The sequence below is a fragment of the Cherax quadricarinatus genome, chromosome 32 (genome assembly GCF_038502225.1).
Source record: "Cherax quadricarinatus isolate ZL_2023a chromosome 32, ASM3850222v1, whole genome shotgun sequence".
NCBI classification, from domain to species: Eukaryota; Metazoa; Arthropoda; class Malacostraca; order Decapoda; family Parastacidae; genus Cherax; species Cherax quadricarinatus.
The window spans coordinates 23,474,652-23,499,614 of NC_091323.1; the positions used below are offsets into that span (position 1 = coordinate 23,474,652).

The window sequence follows — 24,963 nt, forward strand, 5'->3', positions numbered from 1 at the left end:
GCACAGATCCAATTCCCTAAATCAAGAGCCCCTCACCAACATCAAGGAACCTTCCTTGAGGGGATTGTAAAGGTAATAAGAGATGTGAAACCTACATCTGGAGAAGACCCAGGCTGGGACAGAACAGCAAACCTACTACTTAGTAATAAAGTAAGCATTGTGCATTTTACTTTTATGACATTTCATGCTACTTTAGTAATTAGTTAAAAAAGAAGGCTGTAGTCATAAAATGTAAACTGGTAGCAAAGTGAAGCAACAATACATGTGAATTTTTTTTTTTTTAAGATTGTAGCATTTTGTCTCAAGGGAGGTGCCATCAATGGGTTCTTGATCCAAGGAACAATGTATCCTTCCCTTGGATCACTCCTAAATGATTCCCCATTCACTAGGTGCTATGACTTGTATGGGTTTAACACGATTAAAATGAAAGAAATGCAGTTGCTGTGTAAACCAAAAACCAACCACTGCCATGCCTCAATGGAGACATGGCAGTGGTATAAACCATCCAGTATTGGTACTCCCCACAAGGGAGGTTGCTGCTGAAGGACTCTTAATCTAGGGAATCAGATGTGTGCTCTGGTTCCCTGAGTAGTCTGAATACCTTCCACCCCCCCATGATTATTTGCACGCTCCTAATGGAAGTCGCAAAAGTATCAAACATTTGCCAGTTTTGTGAGGAATAAGTCTTGGTCACAAAAGTTACCTTCATAATAGGGGGCAGTCTTGTCCATTTTACTTCATTGTGGACAAAAGTAACAAGAATGGTAGTGCCCCCCTCCCCTTTGTGGCACTTTGAGAGTTGGCACCAGCTCCAAATGGACTGGAGTCATGAAAGTAGCACCATTTTGTGCTTATTTGCCTGGGACATGAAAGCATTTTCCTGGAATTACTTTTGCGAGATAAACTCCTGTTTTTTTGCTACTTTCATGCAGGGTGCACATACATTTTACTAGCCACTCTACAAAGCCCACTGGTTTTCTGTGCTACTTTCGTGGTGTCACGGAAGTAGCACTTCATGAGATGGAGACTGGTACATTCTGTTTAGGGAGGGAAAAATAATTTGCACCTTTTTGTGACCAGATATGTAAGCATCCTATGAGAATAGACACTTCTACATTTGTTCAGGGAGGGAAGAATCGCTCTGTGCTACTTTCGTATCCTGTCACAAAAGTAGCATCTCGTGAGAAGAGAGACTGCGTTCTGACCAGGGAAGAATGATTTTGGGCTATTCTCATGAACGTAGCCTGGAACAGTCACAAAAGTAGCATTTGATGAGAATAAAGATTACTGCATTCTGTCTAGGGAAGAATGATTTTGTGCTACTTTCTCGAGTACACGAAAGCATCCTGAGATAGTGCTGTAATCTATTCAGGAAGAGGATTTTGTTCTACTTTCGTATCTTCACTAAAGTAGCACGAAATGGTCACAGAAGTAGCATCCTATGATATACACTGCTTGCTGTTCAGTGACGAAAATTATACTGTGCTACTTCTGTGTCGTCACGAAAGTAGCATGTGATGAGATTACTGCATTATTGAATGATTTTTTGGGCTACTTTCGTGTCCCACGAAAGTAGCATGAAAATGTCACATTATTATTATTATTATAATCAAGGGGGAAGCGCTAAACCCGGAGGATTATACAGCGCCTGGGGGGGGATGTGGAAGGCATTCAGGCTTAATTCGGGGAACTGGAGCACAGATCCAATTCCCTAAATCAAGAGCCCCTCACCAACATCAAGGAACCTTCCTTGAGGGGTGAAAATGTCACAAAAGCAGCATCTAATGAGAAATATTTTATTTAGGGAAGAGCTGTATAGCCCTTGTGGCTTAGCGCTTATTTTTGGTTACTTTCGTGTTCCTCCCCACGAAAGTAACGAAACTGTCATGAAAGTAGTATCTGAAGAGAATACACATTCCTGCATTCTGTTCAGAGAAGAATGCTTTTTTGTGCTACTTTTGTGTCTGCATACCCCTCAGGGAAGGTTCCTTGATGTTGGTGAGGGGCTCTTCATTTAGGGAATTGGATCTGTGCTCCAGTTCCCCAAATTAAGCCTGAATGCCTTCCACATTCCCCCACCCCCACCCCAGGCGCTGTATAATCCTATGGGTTTAGCGCTTCCCCTTGATTATAATAGTGTCTGCATGAAAGTAGCATTTGATAATAGATTCCTGCACTCTGGGGAATTATAATCAAAAAGAAGCGCTAAGCCACAAGGACTATACAGCGCTGCAGGGCAGGAAGGAAGCGAGGGCATCAGGTGGCAAAAGGGAGATGGATGAGTAATAGGTTACGGATAACAGCGGGGCAGTGGATGGTGAAAGGGTAAAGGGCAGCAAGAGACTGAACTAGAAAGGGCTGAGGGGAGTGCGAAAAGTATCATCAGAGTTTGTGGAGTAAATCAGTCGTTGTTAAGAAGTCAATGAGAGAGTAAGGATTAAAGGAGGGTCCATCAGCAAGAAGGGAAGGTAAAGAGAGAGTAGTAGAACGAAGACGACGTTGGAGGTAAATTCTGCGTGCTCGTTGATAGAGAGGCAGTCTAACAATGTGGCTAATCGATACTGGAACTTGACACTGCTCACAGAGAGGAACAGGGTGCCTCTCCACGAGATACCCATGAGTAAGACGATTATTATTATTATAATCAAAAAGAAGCGCTAAGCCACAAGGACTATACAGATGAGTAAGACGAGTGTGACCAATGCGAAGGCGGGAGAGAGTGGTCTCCCAACCTTGGCACTGATGACAAGAAGACGGCCAGTAACCTTTGCTCGGTTTAATAGAATGAAGTTTGTTACCGAGCAGAGTTGACCAACGTTGTTGCCAACGGGTGTGAAGGTGGGTAGCTATTGCAGCAAAATAGTCCAGAAATGGAACACCTCGATAGGAAATTGGTAGGTCATGTACTGCTGACCGCGCAGCAGTGTCTGCCTGTTCATTGCCCTGTACGTCGACATGACCAGGGACCCAACAAAAAACAATATCTTTATGTTTGGTAGAGATACGGCGTAGCCAAAGTTGGATACGGAGAACTAGCACTAAGGGAGTCTGAGACTACTACAAATGATGACACAGGCATAGATGCGATACGAATAAGTGCTGCAAGAATGGCATACAGTTCAGCAGTAAAAATGCTAGCTGAAGATAGTAAATGTCCCCGCACAACGCTGTCCGGAAACACTGCTGCGAATCCGACGCCGTCTGAAGACTTAGAGCCATCTGTGTACACAGCGGTGGCATGAGAATGGGAGTGGAAGTGATCAAGAAAAAGAGAGCGGGAAGCCACCGTAGGCAGTTGAGCTTTCGAGCAAGGGAGTGAGAAAGAACAGACCCGAACAGCTGGAACTTCCCAGGGGGGTAGGGAAAAGTGAGATGCTACATGAACATATAAAGGTGGTAACTGAAGGGAAGACAAGAGTGAATGTAGGCGAAGAGAAAAGGGACAGAGCAAACAAGGGCAGAGAACGAATAAAGAATGTCTACTAATATCGGTGACCATTCTATAAATGGAAGGATTGTGTAGATCGTGAGAGCGTACATAGTAGCGAAGGCAATGGGCATCACGGCGATCAGACAAGGATGGAACATTCGCTTCTGTATAGAGGCTTTCAACAGGGGAAGAGCGAAAAGCACCAAGGCACAAACGTAATCCTTGGTGATGGATAGAGTTAAGGCTAGAGAGAGTAGCAGGAGAGGCCGCGGAATAAATCTGGTCACCATAATCGAGTTTCGATAAAACGAGGGCTGAATGTAAGCGAAGCAGAGTTCGACGATCAGCTCCCCAGGAAAGATGAGCAAGGGTTTTAAGAAGGTTTAGCCGGCTGTGACAAGTTGCCTTCAGAGAGGTTATGTGAGGTTTCCAGGATAACCGACGGTCAAAGAGAAGGCCTAGAAACCTGACTGTATCACGTTCGGGGATACGGGAGCCATAGAGATACAAAGGATGATCGGAGATAACAGAGCGTCTAGTGAAAGTAATTTGGTGAGTTTTGGTACTTGAAAATTTAAACCCATGCGTGGTGGCCCAAGTGGAAACACGGTCGACCGCATGCTGGAGAGAAACTGCAATAAGATGACAGTCAGCGCCTGCACAAGCAATAGCGAAGTCATCAACACAGTGATGACCAAATATTGGGTGGAAGAACAGAGGCCAAATCATTTATAGCAAGGAGAAAAAGTGTTGTGCTTAGAACACATCCCTGAGGGACACCTTCAGCTTGGACGAAGTCCGGGGAAAGAACATTATTGACTCGAACACGGAAATGTCTGTCAGTTAAAAAGTTCTTAAGGAAGGATGGTAGATTGCCTCGGAGGCCTAAGGAATGAGCCTGGGCCAAAATATTATACCTCCAAGTTGTGTCATATGCCTTCTCAAGGTCAAAAAATATGGCAATAACTGAGTGATTATTCGCAAAGGCATTACGAACATACGTATCCAAGCGTAGTAAGGGGTCTATGGTAGAACGACCCTTACGAAAGCCTTATTGACTAGCGGAGAGACTGTTGTGTCTCTAAATACCACATTAAACGTCGATTTACGAGACGTTCCATCACTTTGCAAACTGCACTAGTAAGAGCTATGGGGCGATAGTGGGAGGCATCATGTCCTGTAGTACCCGGTTTGCGGAAAGGGAGAACAATGGCAGATTTCCACAGCTGGGGAAGAACTCCTTGTGCCCAAATAAGATTGAAGAGGTGTAAGAGGACTACAAGGGCTGACCGATGTAAATGTTGTAACATACGAATATGAATGTCGTCAGGCCCAGCTGCCGATGATCGGCAAGCTGAGAGCGTTGCCTCCAGTTCTTGAAGTGTAAAAGGCACATTATACTGTTCTTCTCTGAGAGAAGAAAAGTCCAAGGGTAAGATAAGATAAGATAAGATTTCGTTCGGATTTTTAACCCCGGGGGGTTAGCCACCCAGGATAACCCAAGAAAGTCAGTGCGTCATCGAGGACTGTAACTTATTTCCATTGGAAATCTAAAATCTTTGAAAAATTAATTCATAGACGGATCTATTCCTACCTCGTCTCACACAACATATTAAACCCTTGTCAGTTTGGATTCAGGAATAATAAAAGCACAAATGATGCTATCATGCACATGCTAGAACTAATATATACCGCACTCGAAAAGAAAGAAGTCCCGCTGGGCATTTTCATTGATTTACGTAAAGCTTTTGATACAGTCGACCATGAACTGCTGTACTCTAAATTAACGTACTATGGTATCAGAGGCCACTCCCTCAACTACCTAAAGTCATACCTTAGTAGCAGAACTCAATATGTGTATACAAATGATGCAAACTCTTCCACCCAACCAATCACAGTAGGAGTCTCACAAGGACATGTCCTTGGACCACTCCTTTCTCATCTACATCAATGATCTACCGAATGCATCACAGCTACTCAAACCCATATTATTTGCAGATGACACTACATATGTCTTCTCCCACCCAAACCCAGTCATACTCGCCAACATTGTCAATGCCGAATTGCAGAAAATATCTGCCTGGATGATGACTAATAAACTTACACTGAATACTGATAAAACCTATTTCATTCAGTTTGGAAAGAAAGCTGCAAATGATCCACTTAACACTAAACGGATCAACTGTCACGAGACTTGCAGAGGGAAAATTCCTAGGTATCCACCTTGACAGCAGCCTTAAGTTGCAGACACATATACAACAAATTACCAAGAAAATCTCTAAGACTGTAGGCATACTATCAAAGATACGGTACTACATTCCACAATCAGCTCTCCTGGCACTGTACCATTCACTCATATACCCTTATCTCACATATGGAATTTGTGCATGGGGATCAACATTCAATCATCTAAGATCTCTAATAATCCAGCAAATGGCAGCAGTCAGAATAACAAATTCCCACTCCCGCCAGCATACTCCACCAATTTTCAGAAGTCTAAATCTCCTCACCATTAAGAGCATCCATACTTATTCATGTGCCTACTACATACACAGAACAATACACGCAAATATAAACCCTCCACTCAAACTTCTCTTCACCAACCTTAACAGGACACATGACCATAACACAAGACACAGATCTCTTTTTGATGTACCTCGTGTCCATATCACACTGTGTAAAAACTATGCACATAAAGGGCCCCAAAATATGGAATTCATTACCAGAAGATACTAAAGTAACCCAGTCTGAAAATCAATTTAAGACTTCTCAAAAGCCACTTAATCACCCTAGACTAAATGCTAAATACTCTGTACTCACATATTCAATTATGTATTCCCATATCACAATTTCGACAATTACTTTGAACCTTTTATCCACTGTCGACAGGAATTTAATTGAATCATTGTTTTCACAAAAAGCATTTTTGAATATATTAATATATCTTTTGTCTTATATAAATTAGATTCACTTATAATTAATACAACTATGATACAACTATGATAATTAGTACAACTATGATATAATTAATATTCTACTGTACAACTATGATATAATTCTTAGTGTTAAGTAGTCAGTAAGCCAATAATGTTAAGTCGGCCCATAATGCCTAGGCATAATAGAGGCTCTCTTTGCATTGCAACCCATTATGGTAAATATTTAATCTCAATGTACTATTTGCAAAGACATAAATAAATAGAAACAAGTGGCAGTGGTAACTTGATCCAAGGTTCCATATGCATATTAGTATGTACAGGATTGAGACCAGATGTAAAGAAACAAATACAATTCCATACAAACTCATATGCTGGTGTAATCTTCACAATGTATATTTAAGCCAGTGTTATAGGAACCTATCCACTGAATTTGACAATATAAACTCAATATTTTTGAGTTGAATCAAGGTGGAAAGACTTAGTCTATAAAAAAGGTTCCACATGAGGTGGGCAGTTTTCAAGTCCGTGGATGAATACCCTGACTGAATCCCAAGGACATAAGGCCTGCAGACCTACCAATTAAGTTACTGTTCAACCTCCTTGAGGTCAAAATTTTTTAGTAGTATGTACACCATACAATTCCCAAAATAGATTTCGAGTAAACACTTCTCAATCAGGAAGGAATAAGATCTGAGATGAGGAAGGAAGTGTGTGTTTTGTGGAGAGGTGCAAGAGGTAATGGGTAAGATTAAAAGCAAAAGCAGTTGAAACGTGGGATTAAAGACAATGTTAAACATAGTTATGCATAGTTTTGGAGGTGTCAGTGTATTTTGAATGATTGGTGATGAAAGATTGGATATCAGATTGGAGGGAGAGAGTATGGAGGAGGTGAATGTATTCAAATATTTGGGAGTGGACGTGTCAGCGGATGGGTCTATGAAAGATGAGGTGAATCATAGAATTGATGAGGGGAAAAGGGTGAGCAGTGCACTTAGGAGTGTGGAGACAAAGAACTTTGTCCTTGGAGGCAAAGAGGGAAATGTATGAGAGTATAGTTTTACCAACGCTCTTATATGGTTGTGAAGCATGGGTGATGAATGTTGCAGCGAGGAGAAGGCTGGAGGCAGTGGAGATGTCATGTCTGAGGGCAATGTGTAGTGTGAATATAATGCAGAGAATTCGTAGTTTGGAAGTTAGGAGGAGGTGCGAGATTACCAAAACTGTTGTCCAGAGGGCTGAGGAAGGGTTGTTGAGGTGGTTCGGACATGTAGAGAGAATGGAGCGAAACAGAATGACTTCAAGAGTGTATCAGTCTGTAGTGGAAGGAAGGCGGGGTAGGGGTCAGCCTAGGAAAGGTTGGAGGGAGGGGGTAAAGGAGGTTTTGTGTGCGAGGGGCTTGGACTTCCGGCAGGCATGCGTGAGTGTGTTTGATAGGAGTGGAGACAAATGGTTTTTAATACTTGACATGCTGTTGGAGTGTGAGCAAAGTAACATTTATGAAGGGATTCAGGGAAACCGGCAGGCCGGACTCGAGTCCTGGAGATGGGAAGTACAGTGCCTGCACTCTGAAGGAGGGGTGTTAATGTTGCAGTTTAAAAACTGTAGTGTAAAGCACCCTTCTGGCAAGACAGTGATGGAGTAAATGATGGTGAAAGTTTTTCTTTTTCGGGCCACCCTGCCTTGGTGGGAATCGGCCAATGTGTTAATAAAAAAAATAATAATAATAATGTGAAGGTACTTAAAGACTGGCAGAGCATGCATATTTCCTTTGTATTACGAAGGGAACAAAATAAAAATTATTAGGGAATAACCCCATTGAGTATACTAGGAAAAGTTTATAGTAAAATTATTCCATGAGGGGTGAGGGTAGTAGGATTGCACTAAAAGGACTTGGGAAGAGCAGATATGTAGGCTAAATGTTACATTAAGGCTGCAGCAAGTAACATACTTAAATCAGAGGCTCGGTTTAGGGTACGTAGGAGAGAATAGGTCTGTTTTCTGGTAAAAGCCTTATTACATTTATGTATGGAGTTGTGAATGCAAGTGTTGAAGAAAGCTAAGTTTAAAAGATAATGAATCTGGTGAGTGAGAGGTGTCACAGTTACTCATTGCTGGTGACACTATTGGAATACTGTGGTACCTTGACTTACGAGTTTAATTCAATTTGCTTGTATATCAAATCAATTTTCCCCGCTGAAATTGATTGAGATGCCATTAATCTATTCCAGCCCCCCCCCCCCCCAAAAAAAAAAAAAAAAATCCCAATTTTTTTGTTATGGGTTTTTAAATAAGAAAAATGTATTTATAAATAAGAAATATTGTATAAAAATATAAAACATAAAAGAGAATGTAAAGAAATAAACTGGTTTTATAAAGTGTATTTACCTTGGAGATCAGATGATGTCATGTCGTATTAACATTCCCCTTTCAACCCTTTCAGGGTCGGCAGGCCCTCTCCTAAACTTGTTCTCAGGGTCGAAAAAAAAAAATATTTTTTCTTATGAAATGATAGAGAATCTTTTCCCAATCATAATGACACCAAAAGAAAGAAATTTGATGGAAAACTTACGGAATTATGCTCTCGTGAAGTTAGCAGTCTCAACGATGTTGACGCATCGGCAATTTCGCCCACTTTGAGCCCTATTTTTGGCCAATTCCAATGTACCAGTCGACAAAGAGCATAACTATTTCGCTAGAACTCCATTTTTTATATCGAATGAATACAAGAAACCACCCATTTACTGATTTCAACTATCCAATAAAGTGGTCAGAAATTGGCAATTTTGCCAATTTCACACAAATTTCAGAAGATGCCACTTTCCAAATAGGGTCCAGAATAAACAAGACGACATTCCTGGCACTAAAATAACATTTCCTCTGTTCATTAGTCATGTCCCCAGGCCTCTGTTGCATTTCTTTTGCTTTCCACTTTGAATTTTTATTCTCACAAAAAATAGAAGATTTACTGTTATGCAGTCTACTGCATTGGTGTAGAAATGGTATAAATAATATCAGCACACTTGTGAAAGAATATTAGATTCACCAGCTGACGTGTACTGGACGCATGGCATGATTTGTTTACTTTTGAACTTTAGCAAAAATCGAACATTTCTGCTACTTTGAGCTCAATTTCAAGGTACTTTTCTTTGTGAAATCAATCAAAATCATCTCAATTTCTGTAATATGTCTTCCATTCTATAAAATGAGATCAGGAAAACTAGAAAACAACCATAAATAGCATACGAAAATACAGTGCAAAGTCACTGTTTTAAACCAAAAACACGGTCGGAGTTTTTTTTCTCATTATGCACTGCGTGCTGCAGGATTTTTTTTATACTGCGCACACTGACCATATAGATCCATTCTTTCATACGTAGGCCTACCAGCTTTCTCTCGCTAGATTTGAAGGCGCTAGAATTTATGCGTACTAGTACGGCACCAACCCTGAAAGGGTTAAGAAGAAAGTGATGTTGACTCCGGGTTTAGTGGCTTTGAGATGGATGTGGCCACAAGTGGTCGAGGAAATATCAAAAACCTTGATAATAACCCATGTGCAACATTCTTTCAATTTTGATACCACTGGTAGAGTCATCCTACCAGAATGTCCTACACCCCAAGTAAAGAGAAAATTCTGGAACATGTAATATGTGTGTGGCAGGCCAGGTGGCTGGTTGGCCAGGAGGTTGATTGACTTTGTCTCTATCTCCGCCTGTCTGTCAATATCTGTCTCTGTATCTGTCTCTCTATATCTCTGTCTGTATCTGTGTGTCTAGCTCTGTCTCAGATACACAAATAATTATACATACCATAAATTACCAAGGATAACCCAAAAAATCCAGACAGTGCTATACTGTGCTTGTAAATATAAGGCCTAAAAAGTATGACTGGAGGTAATACGCACTTTCACTTGCTCAGGAATCAGATGTGACGACTGCATCCTCTGCATCGTGTGTAATACCTGTTGGTTCTGAGACAAAGAGACAAGCAGACAGACAGAGAGAAGACGGACATACAGGCAGACAAAGACAAGCAGAGAGAGCTAGATAGACAAATAGATAGAAAAACAAATAGACATATTTGTGTGTAACAGTGAAAACAAACCCAATTCTGCACTGTCAGCAGTGGAGTGACACTAGATGCTTCAAGGAGTTTCACATATACTCCAGCAGGTCTAAAACACTGCTGGGACCTATATTGGTGAACGCTTCCTTGTCCTACATCTTGCCGTCCCCTGGGCCTATCCGAACTCCAGTGATGGCCAAGTTGGCAAGTACTGCTGCAACAACATGCAAGGAACCTATAGTGACATAAAAACTGACGGTGACAACAACGAAATGGACTAAATATGACAAAAGAGGGACCGGCATTCAAGTACCAGACCTGCTGCCAGACGTGAACCAGACGAGACGTTTTCCACTACAATGAAATAACTGACCTCCTTATCAACTGCACCAGTGTTTAACGGGAAGACAACATGGCAGAAAACCTGATCAACTAAATCTCCAAGGAAATGACAGGTCTGTAGGACTTTTTTCTTCAGTGCCAAACGAGGGAAAGAATTGAGCATTTAAGCATGGCTGACCGGCATCCAAACAGCCGCTACTGCCAGACGTACAACTAGCGAAGTGAAATTCTCATCTTTACTGACGTTCATCTGTTGACAGTAGCATCATATCTGTACCACCATCATATCACCTGTACCAGTGCTAACGAGAGGGAAACACAGGAGACATCGTCAAATCAACAGTACAAAACTCCAAGGTTATAGGTCGGATATCCCTCAGTGCCAGTCGTGAGAAAGAAGTGAATAGTTAAACAGTCAAGGTTAATGTTTTAGTAGCTGACCTATATTCAGCTGACCAGTGTACAGTGAGAGAATCATAGCAGAAAACGCCAAATATATCTATAAACTCAAGGAAAGTCAGATTGTAGGTGGCGTTACTCCCCTCAGTGTTTTAAAAATGGCTGAGTCAGCAAAACAGGCCAGGCAGTCAACAACACCACACAACCCCCGATAAATGGAACTGAGGGGGATTTGGAAGGATAAAACCAGGGAAAAGTGAGCAGTGAAGAGGGTTTTGAAGAGGAAATTTTACTAGTAATTCAGTGGTGATTGCTAAAGCAGATACTAAGTGTACTAGGGACTGGAAAAGAGAAATAAATATTATTGTATATGAGTAAAAGAGCGAAGAGTGAAAATGGCAGGCATTAGGGGGGTACAGGCTGCCATAATTATATTTATATTTCTTCTTCAATTCCATGAAGAAAGAAATCAGTCATGGGGGCTGGAAAAGATGAATGGAGTAACAGCGCCCTGGACAGTAAAAGCCCAACAGTTGCCATCCTACCAGAAAAGTAAATGTCACTATCGCCGCAAGGTATGGCAACACCGCATACCTAAACAAAAACAGTGGCACACAGCTCTTATTGTAGCGCTCTTAAGTGGTGATATCCAAATTAATCCAGGACCTCAAACTATTGTGCAGAGGCAAAACAGACAGATAAATGACGGCAATAATGACGGTCTAGTAGCTAGGAATGATAACCTTAACTCCATATGTAATGCATACATAGGTCAATGTGAGACAATACAGCCATTATTATCTCAAACACTACCAAACAGGTGCATACACTGTACTAAAGTACGCATGAAAAACAGAAAAGGCACCTTATGTAAAATGTGTAAGGGGTGGGTGCATGATGGATGTATGTACAATTATAGCAACGGTGCCAGAATTCATTTTGTGTGTAACAAATGCACTTTGGCACAGTTACCCTTTAGCAGTGATGACATTGATTTACCAAATTTTAATACAAATGACCCATTGCCATATATTGATGATTATGATTGTTTTATGAAAACAGGCCTTCACTTTATTCATGTCAATGCAAGATCACTTCTTCCTAAATTGGCAGAGATTAGGATTCTAGCTAACAAAATTAGGGCGGCAGTTATAACCATCTCTGAATCTTGGTTGGATGATACGGTGACTGACGACGAGGTCAAAATAGATGGTTACAATATAAAACGCTTAGATAGGAACAGAAAGGGTGGTGGAGTATGTGCCTACATTAGAAATGACTTAGCTTACAACCCAAGACCTGATTTAAATAACAATAAACTGGAGATTCTATGGTTTGAAGTGCTGCTTCCTAAGACCAAACCCATCTTAGTAGGAACTAGTTACCGCCCTCCTACCCAGGACCAGTTCTTAGAAGACTTTTCCAGAGTCTTGTCCGGAGTTGAAAACAATTGCGAGACAATAATACTGGGCGACTTCAATATCTGTTTTCAGCAGCAAAATAACGGGCTATGCAAAAGGTATAAGCAAATTCTAGGATTAAATAGTTACACTCAACTAATTAATACTCCAACCCAGATCACACAGTTCTCAGCCACCCTAATTGACCACATACTTTGTAACCGCTCTGAGAACATTAGTCAGTCAGGCGTCATTACCACAGGTCTTAGTGATCATTTCATCATTTACTGCACCAGGAAAATAACTAGGGATAGGATAGGCCTACACAGGACAATAAAAATGAGGTCAACTAGAAACTACAGTAAAGAAACACTGGTAAATAGGCTACACAATTGTGACTGGACAGAGATAACAAGTTGCACGGACGTAAACGATGCCTGGGAAAAATTCAAAACAATGTTCACTACCATCCTTGATAATATTGCACCAGTTAAAGAGGTTAGGATTAAACGAAGAACTGAACCCTGGATGAATACTGAGATATTAGATAATATGAAATTCAGAGACCAGCTGCTAAAAAGATTTAAAGCAAACAGACAGGATATTGCAGCACTAAATGAATTCCAAAGGGTGAGGAACAGAGTACAGAGACTTATAAAAGGAGCAAAGGCAAAGCACTACTGCTCAAAAATTGAAGAGTATAAGCATAACCCCAGAAAGCTCTGGCAACAACTAAAACAGTTGGGGTATAGCCATAAGCCAGTAGATAGGTCTAACATAGTACTCACTATCGATAATGAGGTATGCCACGAAACATCTAAGGTGGCAAATTGCTTTAATTCATACTACACATCTGTTGCATCAACACTAGTAAGTAAACTACCAGCTGCATCAAATACCTTTAACACAGACTCTGATAAGTTTCAAACATACTATACCAATAAAGGGGTAACCCCAAACAGTTGTCAACTAGTAAGTGTATCTCATGACTTTATTCAAAAAGAACTAAGCAGGTTAAACCCAACTAAGAGCACAGGCCCTGATAACATCCCGTCTAAGTTCCTAAAAGATGGTGCTTCTGAACTGTCAATCCCTATTGCTCACATAATAAATCTATCAATCACCACTAATACAGTACCGGAGGGGTTCAAGGAGGCCAGAGTTACTCCTATCTTCAAGAAAAATAGTAGGTCTGATGTAAGCAACTATAGGCCTGTTAGTATACTCAGTATAATATCTAAAATTCTAGAGAGGGCAGTGTATTCTCAAGTAGTTAAGTACCTTAATGACAACAACATTCTCCATAGCTATCAATCGGGCTTTAGAAGATCCTACTCAACCGACACCTCCCTTATTAATCTGATGGATTACCTGAGAACTGAAATGTCAAAGGGGAACCTCATAGGCATGGTAACCTTAGACCTGCAAAAGGCCTTCGATACTGTCAACCACAATATATTATGTAATAAACTTCAAGCTATCGGTATAGGTTCTGTAGACTGGTTTAAGTCCTACCTTAGCAACAGGAGACAAATAGTCAAAATCAACAAAACAGAATCAGAACCCCTGCCGATAACATGTGGAGTTCCCCAAGGTAGTATTCTGGGTCCCTTATTATTTTTATGTTATGTCAATGATATGCCTATCAGTGTCAAGTGCAAACTCCTACTGTATGCAGATGACAGTGCTCTGTTAGTGTCAGGTAAAGACCCACAAGATATTTGCTAATGTTTTAACACTGGAACTGGAGTCCTGCAGCAAATGGTTAGTAGACAACAAACTATCATTACACCTAGGGAAAACTGAAGCCATTCTCTTTGGCACGAAACATAAACTGAGAAGGGTAAATAATTTTAATGTTCAATGTAATGGGGAGCCCATCACTTTGGTTTCATCAGTAAAATATTTGGGAATCCCCTTTGACCCATGCATGTCAGGAGAATTGATAGGGAACAGTGTAGTAAAGAAAGCGAATGCCAGACTGAAGTTCCTGTATAGACAAGCACAGTGTCTACCTACTGAGGCTCGCAGGACCCTATGTCTAGCCCTTATACAATGCCATATGGATTACGCTTGCTCTTCTTGGTACTCTGCCTTGACAAAAAAACTGAAAGATAGACTGCAAATCACCCAGAACAACATCGTAAGATTCATCCTGGGGCTGGGACCAAGAGAACATGTAGGCCAGGATGAATTACAGCAGTTGGATATGCTGAATGTTGAAGACAGAGTAAAACAACTGAAGCTAAATCATGTTTATAAAATTGCTCACAAACAATGTCCAGAATATCTTGCTGTCAATTTTGTCAAGGTTGGGAACCAAAGCAATCATAGTACTAGGGGGAGAGAGCACAACTTTGTAGTACCCACAGTCAGTGGCCAGGCTTCAAACACCTTTTATTGTACAGCAATAAAGGAATGGAACAGACTACCCGCACATGTCAAAGCCAGTCATAGCGTGAACCAGTTCAAGAAGAGTGCCAAAAGGTGTCTGATGAATGTAGCTACAGAAAGGGAGGGGAATGATTTTCTATTTTTTAGCTAACATACGTGTAAATTTTACCTTATTCCTTGTAATGACCCTCGTATTGTAGATAGTCTTAATGACCTTGGTGTAGCAGATAGTCTTTTTAGTATGATAATAAGATGTTATCTTCATTGTAGAATAATAAGAAAATATTATAACCTTTATACTATAATAATAAGGTAAAAGGACCCCAATGGAAATAAGTCACTCTGTCTGACTTTTTTGGGTTATCCTAGGTTCTCTACACATATGCTGCTATGTATGATAATTCTATGTAACTGTATTTGTGTATACCTGAATAAACTTACTTACTTACTTACTTACTAAATACTTTGTATATATTTCTGGACAATAGTAAATGACCAAGGCAGGTAAACATGTTTACCTGTCAGTGTGTGTGACTATTAGAGTACTATTTCAGTACCTAATATAACCCCAGCCCTTGGCTGGCATTATAGCCTTTATCAACTCCTCCTCCTTTAGTATCTGAAGCTCGCTCGTAATTCAGATTTTGTCTTACAGCTCAAAGCAAAAAATTGACTGAGCGACGGCTCATAAGTTAGGGTACTCCTAAGTCAAGGTACCACTGTATTTTGAAATGGATAGCAAAGGTTAGAGGAATTCAAGAGGGTGTGTAAAATAAAAATTTATATAACAGATTAAGGCAATAAAAATAGGGAAAAGTCTAGGCAATAGAAGATTGGAAATCAGATTGAAGGAGAGAGTGAGCGAGCTAGTGTACTTGGATATTTGGGAGTGAAAGTATCAGCAAATGAATTATGGAAGCTAAGACAATTCACAGAATGTAGAGAATATACTAGGTTATGTCAGATCAACAAGGGGTGCAAATATGCAGAGTATTAATGGTGTAGTAATTAGAAGATTGTGTGGAGGGTATAAAAAATATAATTCAGAGGGCAGACAGGAAAATGTTGAAATGCTTTTGACATTTAGAAAGGATGAAACAAGGTAGGTTCACCAAGAAGGTGGGTAGGGTTTGTCTGAGAAAAGGATAGAGGAAGCAGAGAGGCAGAGGGTTTGAGTGACAAGCTTTAACCCTTCAGGGTTGGTGCCGTACTAGTACGGCTTACAAGCCAGGGTTGGTGCCGTACTAGTACTGTCAACATAGTTGCTGATCCCCTGTAAGAATGCTCAAAGAACAGATCCCATGTGGTCTGGTGTGATTCGATTCCTGCTCCAGGAAGATTTTATCCTGACTAAAGTCACCAGCACCCATCAGTGACTTTGTCATGAACCAAGAATTACTGTATCAAACAGCCGAGTTGGGTACTCCTAGCAGAAGGGTATACCAGTTAGTAATTCCACAGTCACTAGTGAATGTAGCCTTACAGCTAGTTTTCCACAGTCACTAGTGAATGTAGCCTTACAGCTAGTTTTCCACAGTCACTAGTGAATGTAGCCTTACAGCTACACACCCTGGTATGGATCATTCTGTGAAACAAGCCAGAATGAAATACTTTTGGCCACTTGTGACAACTGATATTTCCGAGTACGTTAAGAAATGTAGTGTCTGCATGCAACATAAAAGTAATGTTAATGGTCCTAATCCAATCCAGGTGTATCCAACTACTAGCGAACCGTAGGAAAGAGTTGCGCTAGATCTGTTAACTAATTTCCAATGTTCCCTCCAGGGCAACAAACATCTGTGTTATGATAGACCATTTCACCAGATATTGAGAGTTAGTTCCTATTGCAGATAAGACTGCGGAGACAGTAGCTAAAGCATTTAAGGAACGCATTATCTGCAGGCATACCAACCCTAAGTCCCTAGTAACAGATAATGGAGGTGAATTCTGTAATGAGATTCTTGAAAATTTGTGTACCTTGTACAAGATCTCTAAATCCACCATTGTTCATCATCCTGCCAGCAATGGGTTAGTGGAACGAACCAATAAGAAAGTACTTGATGTCTTGAGAGCCACTATCAATCCCAACAGTGAAACCTGGGATGAAGTTATACCTGATGTTCAGTGTGCCATAAATTCTGCTTACAATGTTTCTATAGGTGACACTCCACGTTATGCATTGTATGGTGTAGACAAGCGGTTACCCTATGAGTTGTTATATTCCGCACCGAGACCCAATTACAACCCTGATGATTTCATAGCCACTCGTACACGTCTAGCTCAAAGTGTTTTCGGAATAGTCCGAGAAACGCTTCGTAAGTCAACAGCAGAATTTACAAGAGTAACTAATAGCTGTGCTAAGCTGACCAAGGTTAAAGTGCGTTTGAGAGTAACGCTGACTAACTTCAACAAAACATCCGCAATGCCTAAGCTCGATCAAAAGTTTGTTGGTCCTTATCGCGTAGTTGAACATATCAATGGCAATAAGTATAAAGTTAGAGAAATTAGTACGGGGCAGTACAAAGAATCGCATTTAGATCATATAAAGTTAGTATGCGATGTTGATGATGATATTTCTACCCAGACTAATGTGACAGACGCTGACAATCCTCCTGGCTCTGTACCCTCTACCTCTAACACTCGGTCAGATGATCAAACTGAATGTCATTATTCCTTGCGTACACGACACGTAACGAGAAACCTCCAAGTATCTTTTGTAGATACTTATTCAGATCTCCCTCAATCAAGGCATGCATTCGCCATTGCAAAAGACTTTGATCCTCCTAAAGATGATAACCATTCTGCATATGTAAATCTTGCAGAGTTGGGTTTCAATGTACATAGCCTGTATAATTAGATAATCAAGTTGAATGAAATTGTCAACTGTGTGTTTTATTAGCTGATCAGTTTTCAGAAATTTTTTTTTTGGTCATGTTCCCTCCAAATTCTGAGATTTAGCAGTAATGACCTGTGGGCGTCAGGCCTGCCTTTGCTGTTAATTACTTTCACCTTCGTAAATATATATATTCTTCCTCAGAATCCGTAAAGTGCTTGAAAACAGATCAATCACTCAATTATATCTATTATACTATGATTTGTTCCTTTAATTCGTAATGCATTACGTAAATCAACATCCGTTAATATAATATCCATTCCAATGTTATCCATTCAACGAAGTATATCCCATAACCATTTCTGTGATTAGTTCTAAGGTACATATGTCTTTGCTATTGTATAGAATCAGCCCAGAGTCACCTGCCTGTCAGCCTGTAGAGTATGGTATGTCGAGACACCATACGTAACATGACCGAGCTGTCAGCATAGTTGCTGATCCCCTGCGTGTGTAGTGTAGCTTATCCGAGTACCATAGTTAGTACCATCCATGTGTATTACATAGACGACCCCTTGTTAGACTTAGTGGCTAACATGTGATGTCACACAGTGCTGCTCGTGGGCGGGAGTCACCCTGCCCCTTTCTCAGTTCACAGATAGACCTACAGGCAGGCTGGGCCTTCCCCTCACAGCTCTGCTAATATAAGGGTATACAACCCAACAAGTGTGTTCATCTCCAACTATCCTATCTCCACAGAACCCTCCCAACAGTACGCGTAAATTCTAGCAGCCTCGAATTAAGCAGGAAACAGCTGGTATGACTAGATACGAGAGAATGGGTCTCCATGGTCAGTGTGCGCGGTACAAAAAAAAATCGGGGACCCAGTGGTGCATTGTGGGAAAGCCATTTTATTACACCTTGTTCGCCATGTCTAGCACTAAGAAACTCCTCACTCCTCGGCCGACTGGGGCTCTTTTGTTCCCAAGTGACAGTTCAAACACAGAGGGAATTGTCAGTGAAGATGAATTTTATCTTCACTGACCTAGCTTAAGCAGGACAATAGATATCTACCCTCTACCAGGATACACAGCAATCCACAACTGCAGACCATACCAAGTTGGGGGTGGTATTGCAATCTATTACTCTAACCAACTATCTTGTATTAGCACCACTTGCTTTAGTGACGAATATGGGGAATACATTTTTGCTAATTTTACTGTAAAAAACCTTAAGACGCCTATAACAATCGGTGCCACTTACCGGATACCCCACACAAACATCCCAAATTTCAGTGAGAAATTAAAGGCACTAATAACAAGCAGACAAATGAACAAGCACCACCACCTCTTAGCTGGAGACTTCAGTATCAACCTTGGCCTACTAGATGATCAGCCTGTAACTGATTTCATCAACAACATAAACAACACACTTCTGATACCAACAATAACTAAACCAACCAGGCTCACTGAGACAAGTGCAACCATAATAGACCACATATGGACCAATATACTAGCTCCCCTTAAATCAAGGATAATCACAGACAACACTACAGACCACTACCCTACCTTCCTCTTAACAAACATTAGTAAACCACCACTGGAATACAACAAAGTTTCATTTAGACTCCATGACGAGGCCTTAATAAGGAAGTTCACAGCAGACCTAGAGACTGTCGACTGGCCTACAGAATTCTCCAAGGCCAATGGTATTGACGATCGGACAGACATTTTTCTTAACAAATTACTTAGACTATACAACAAACATTGTCCTAAAAAAACGAAACAGATCACAAATAAACGGCGCGGTTGCCCATGGCTAACCAGCAGCATTCTGAAATCCATCCATAAGAAACACCAATATGAAAAGCAATATAGACAGGGCTTAATACACAAAGATATTCTTAAACACTATCCATCAGTTCTCACTAAAGTAATAAAGAAAGCCAAACAACTGTACTTCTCCAGCAGATTCACTGACACAAGAGGAGATATAAAAAAGACCTGGAAAACACACTCAGATTCTGGGCACCCACAAACTGAAAAAAACCAAGAATATTGTCCTAACTAAACCTAATGAAACACCACTGCATCCCATAGGATCTAATCTTGCCAGTAAAATCCCATGTACCAACGCTCATGCCGGGGCCTACCTAGATGGGAATTTCCCAAATTCCTTCTATCTTGTACCAACTGAGCCCACCGAAGTCACCGAGATTATAAAGTCACTTAAAAATAACTCGGGGAATCTGTCTCGTTTCCCACCATTATTGTACAAGCGAGCGGCCCATGTCCTTTCGCATGCTATTTCATTACTTTTTAACAAGTCACTAGAAACTAGCACCTTCCTGAAACTACTCAAGACAGCAAGGGTTACACCAATACATAAAGGTGGTGACCCTACAGATGTAAACAACTATAGGCCAATATCAAACTTACCATTGCTATCCAAAATCTTTGAGAAACTTGTGCACAGGAGACTGTATTCATTTATAATGGCACATAACATACTCAACCCCTGCCAATTTGGATTCAGGAAAAATAAAAGCACTAATGATGCAATTGTAAAAATGCTAGATCTGCTTTACACAGCATTGGAAAATAAGGAATATCTGCTAGTAATATTTATTGACCTAAGAAAAGCTTTTGACACAGTAGACCATGGCATCCTACTCCACAAACTTGACCATTATGGTATAAGAGGCCATGCGCTTGCACATTTCAAATCCTACCTTACTAATAGGTATCAGTATGTCACCATTAAAGACACAGCATCATCAACACGGCCACTTGATACTGGAGTTCCGCAGGGAAGTGTCCCTGGACCCCTGCTCTTCCTCATTTACATCAGTGATCTTCCAAACGTATCCCAACACCCGTAACCCATTCTCTTTGCTGACAACACGACTTATGTCATCTCTCACCCTAATCTTGCCACCCTCAACACCATTGTTAACGAGGAGCTGCTCAAAATATCAACTTGGATGACAGCCAATAAACTTACACTTAACACTGACAAAACCTACTATATTATGTTTGGTAGCAGAGCAGGTGTTACACAACTTAACATTAAAATCGACAACCCTCTAATTGCCAGACATAATGAGGGCAAATTCCTAGGCCTATACCTCAACAACAGCCTGAATTTCAGCACCCATATCCAACACACAAAAAAAGTATCCAAAACAGTTGGGATCCTCTCCAAGATACGATACTACGTGCCGCAAAATGCCCTTCTCACACTATACCATTCACTCATTTATCCATACCTCACCTATGCTATTTGTGCTTGGGGATCAACTGCAGCAACACACCTAAAGCCAATAATAACTCAATGAAAAGCCGCAGTAAGAATAATCACTAAATCCCATCCCTGGCAACCCCCCCCCCCACTCTTCATAGATCTAAACTTACTCCCTGTTCAGAACATCCACACTTAGTACTGTGCAACCTACATATACAGGACCTTAAATTTCAATATTAACCTTGACCTAAAATGCTTTCTTGATAGTTGTGACAGGACCCACAGGCATAACACCAAACACAAACATCTCTACAACATTCCCCATGTCCAACTAAACCTTTACAAAAATTCAATGTATGTCAAAGGCCCTAAAATCTGGAACACCCTACCTGAAAACTCTGGTGGTTCACACTTACACTCACTCACTCATTTGACTATAAGCACAGAAATATATATCTTAATCTTAAAATAATGATTCCTAACTAGTCATAAGTTTGCCTGTGATACTCCAATATAGAAACTATGTATTGTGGTAAAACTAAAGCATTTACATTGCTAAACTCACAAACTAGTATTTAGTCACTTAGTATTTAGTCAACTTACTCCACAATTTGTAATAATTTAGGGTTAAGAATTAATCTAAGTTTGCCCAAAATGCCTAGCCATGCTAGGTGTTCTAGTGGCCCCCTCTGTAATTAGTATTTTATTACATGTAAACCACACAAAAACCAAAATGTGTAAACCCTGCATTGTAATCCTTATAGAGAATAAACTTTGATTTGATTGATTGGGATATGTATGAGAGGGGAGGTAATTAGTTTCCAGTAAAAGTAGGCATTAGACAAGGATGTGTGATATCACCATGGCTGCTTATATTGATAGATGGGGTTTCAAAAGTGAATGTTAGGGTGTTGGATTAAAATATACAGAATCTAATATAAAATGAGAATTGTCAGAGTTGCCTTTTACTGATGATACTGCTTTTGGGAGTCTGATGAGAAGTTGTGAAGGTTGGTGGACAAATTTGAGAAGTGATATAAAAGAAGGAAAATAAAATTTAACAAAGCAAAGATCAAGGTGATGAGGGGAACAACAAAAAAAAATTAAGTAATGAAAGACTGAATATCAGATTGGAAGAAGGAAGTATGGAGGGAGTGAATGTGTTCAGGTATTTGGGAGAGAACTTGTCGGCAGATGGGTCTGAAAAACTAGGTGAACTATAGAATTGAAGGGAAAAAGGTGGGTGGTGTATTGAGGCATCTGTGTAGACTGTTATTCATGGAGGAAAAAAGAGGGAATGTAAGAGTATAGTGGGGCCAACACTCTCATATATGTGAAGCATGGATTGTGAATGTTGCAGTGAGGAAGAGGCTGGAGGCAGTGGAGATGTCTTGTCTGAGGGCAATGTGTGGTGTATATATATTATGCAGAGAATTCATTGTTTGGAGATCAGAAGTGCTGGGTTACTAAAAGTATTGTCCAGAGGGCTTAGGAGAGGTTGTTTAAGTGGTTTGGGCATTTAGAGAGGAAGAAGCAAAATAGGATGACTTGGAGAGTGTATAAATCTGTAGTGGAGAAGGCAGGATAGTGGTCACCCTAGGAAAGGTTAGATGGAGGGGGCAAAAGGAGGTTTTGAAGGCATGGGGCTTGGACATTCAACAGTCATGTTTGAGCATATAGATATGAGTGGAGGCAAGTGGTTACAACATGCAATGCTGCTGGAGTTTGAGCAAGGTAACATGAAGGAAAACCGGTTAGCCAGATTTGAGTTCTGGAGGTGGGAGATAGTGCCTGCATTCTGAAGAAGGGGTGGGGATACTTGCAATTTGGAAGGGCATCTGAACTGTGGTATCAGCACACCTTTGTCAAGACAGTGAGTGATGGTGAAGGTTTTCTTTTTTTGGGTCCCCCAACCTAGGCAGGAGAGAGCCAGTGTTAAAAAAAAAAAAAAAAAAAAAGTAATGAGGTTGCATTATTGTTTACTGTATATTATGTGGTTCATGCTAATTTTACATACTGTAACTAATTTAAGTATCAGGTTTATTAAAACACATTATACCTAAACTATGCTCACAGACATTCTAACTTGGGTACTTTTAAATACAGAAAGGAACAATGTAGACTACTAATGAAAGAATAGGAGGGTAAACTTAAGATGGATATTTATTGAATTCTTAACAGATAGAAAATCATACAAGTATATAATACTGAATGGTTCTTATTTGCTAGATATACTTCACAGGCTAATGAGGTATAATCTTCCTAAAAGTGAGGTTAATTCTGACCCCTGGTGCAGACTTCCGTGGAGGTAATGCATGATACCAGAATTGGTTTGTTGGAGGATTCATCAATAACAAACTCCCATGTTGAAGTTGAAGTAGCACTGAAAGATTAACTTGGTATTACTTAACTGTGCAGTGTTTATGCACAAAGGAAATGTACCAGAAATAGTACCTGGAAACACATTAGCCCAAGAGACACCAGATTGCTAGTGGGGCTTTATGAAAAGTTTGCATGGAACAAATGGTTAACAATCTGCTGGAATAAAGAACATACTACACAATCCTCATGAACAATTGTGAAGTAGTTCAACTGTGCTTTTGAGGTCGCTAAGGGGCACCTAATTTAACCAATTAAATGGTCACATCTTGTTTTGGCAAATAGCTGTCAGACACGCCTTTCGGTTTAAGTCTGAGGTCTTTTGTTCTTGACGGCGTCAGATCTAGGCGTCAATATGTTCAATACCCCCCTACATGACATGGTGTCTAAGCGGTGGTGGTTCTCATTATTTTATATTAGGAACCAGTCCCGTGTGCCTTTTTGACTGCTTGGTTATACTTACGTTATGCTACCATTTTTTTTTGGTACGTAAAGCTAAAGTAAATATTTGTGTGATACAGGTCATCCATCACAAATCCGGCATCATTGCGACCTGTAGTGCGCCGGATTACTGAGTTTGCTGGATTACAGAGTGATTAGGTTAGAATACACTTAATAAAATTAACCAACTTGACTTACACAAAGTTCATTGAACATCGGCAAAAATCGAACATTTCCACTACTTTGAGCTCAATTTCAAGGTACTTTTCGTCGGGAAAGCAATCAAAATCATGTCTATTTCTGTAATATATCTTCCATTCTATCAATTGAGACCAAAAAAACAAGAATACAAACATAAAAACCATGCGAAAATATACCGCAAAGAGGCGGCTAATGGCTGAGAAGTGAACTCCCTTATTTATCGTCCATTTTTTTTATTTTTGTACGTTAAGAAACACCTTTCCATCATACATTGCCCAAGTTTCAATGATATAGCCCAACAAACAATCAAGAAAAAATATTTACCAAAAATCATATATGACAAGTCCAAGCCAGGTACTGGAAATAAGTCACTTTGTCTATACATACGCTGCTATGTATAATAATCTATAACTATTTGTGTATACCTGAATAAACTTACTTATTTACTTACTTCTAGTCTGTCGACTGAGTACAAGAAACCGCCCATTCACTTATTTCAACTACCCAATAAAGTGGTCAGAAATTGGCAATTTGGCCAATTTCACACAAATTTCAACAATGCCAATTTCAAAATAGGGTCCAGAATAAACAATGCAGACATTCCTGGCACTAAAATAACATTTTCTCTGTTCATTAGTGATGGCTACAGGCCCCTTTTATATTATTCTTGCTTACCATCTGGAATTTTTATTCACACACACACACACACACACACACACACACACACACACACACACACACACACACACACACACACACACACACACACACACACACACACACACACACACACACAAAAAAAAAATTAATAGAAGATTTACTGTTATGCAGACTGTTGCATTATTGTAATAATTGTATAAATAATGTCAACCCATTTTTTATTCAGTATTGGAATTTCGACTGGCA

General features: G+C 40.3%; 2 protein-coding genes across 13 annotated transcripts in view; one reads left to right on the plus strand and one right to left on the minus strand.

Annotated features, from left to right (window-relative positions):
* The window catches only part of LOC128690292 (phytanoyl-CoA dioxygenase, peroxisomal), a 166,927-nt gene extending 149,300 nt beyond the window's left edge, over positions 1-17,627 (plus strand). For 7 of the 8 annotated variants that reach the window (XM_070090526.1, XM_070090520.1, XM_070090525.1 and 4 more), the window contains exon 11: positions 73-437. Coding sequence is in view for 1 of the 8 variants with exons in the window: in XM_070090519.1 (XP_069946620.1) it covers positions 11,565-14,297 (2,733 nt within the window). In the remaining 7 variants the exon portion in view is untranslated. Of the gene's footprint in view, positions 1-72 lie in introns of all 8 variants that reach the window. The other variant, XM_070090519.1, reaches the window with a different exon arrangement.
* Positions 17,628-23,181: 5,554 nt separating this feature from the next.
* LOC128690291 (DNA oxidative demethylase ALKBH2) overlaps positions 23,182-24,963 on the minus strand; it is a 50,108-nt gene continuing 48,326 nt past the window's right edge. For all 5 annotated transcript variants that reach the window (XM_053778904.2, XM_070090530.1, XM_070090527.1 and 2 more), the window contains exon 5: positions 23,182-23,419. In XM_053778904.2, the coding sequence (XP_053634879.1) occupies positions 23,280-23,419 (140 nt within the window). In that variant the 3' untranslated portion in view covers positions 23,182-23,279. The remainder of the gene's footprint in view (positions 23,420-24,963) is intronic.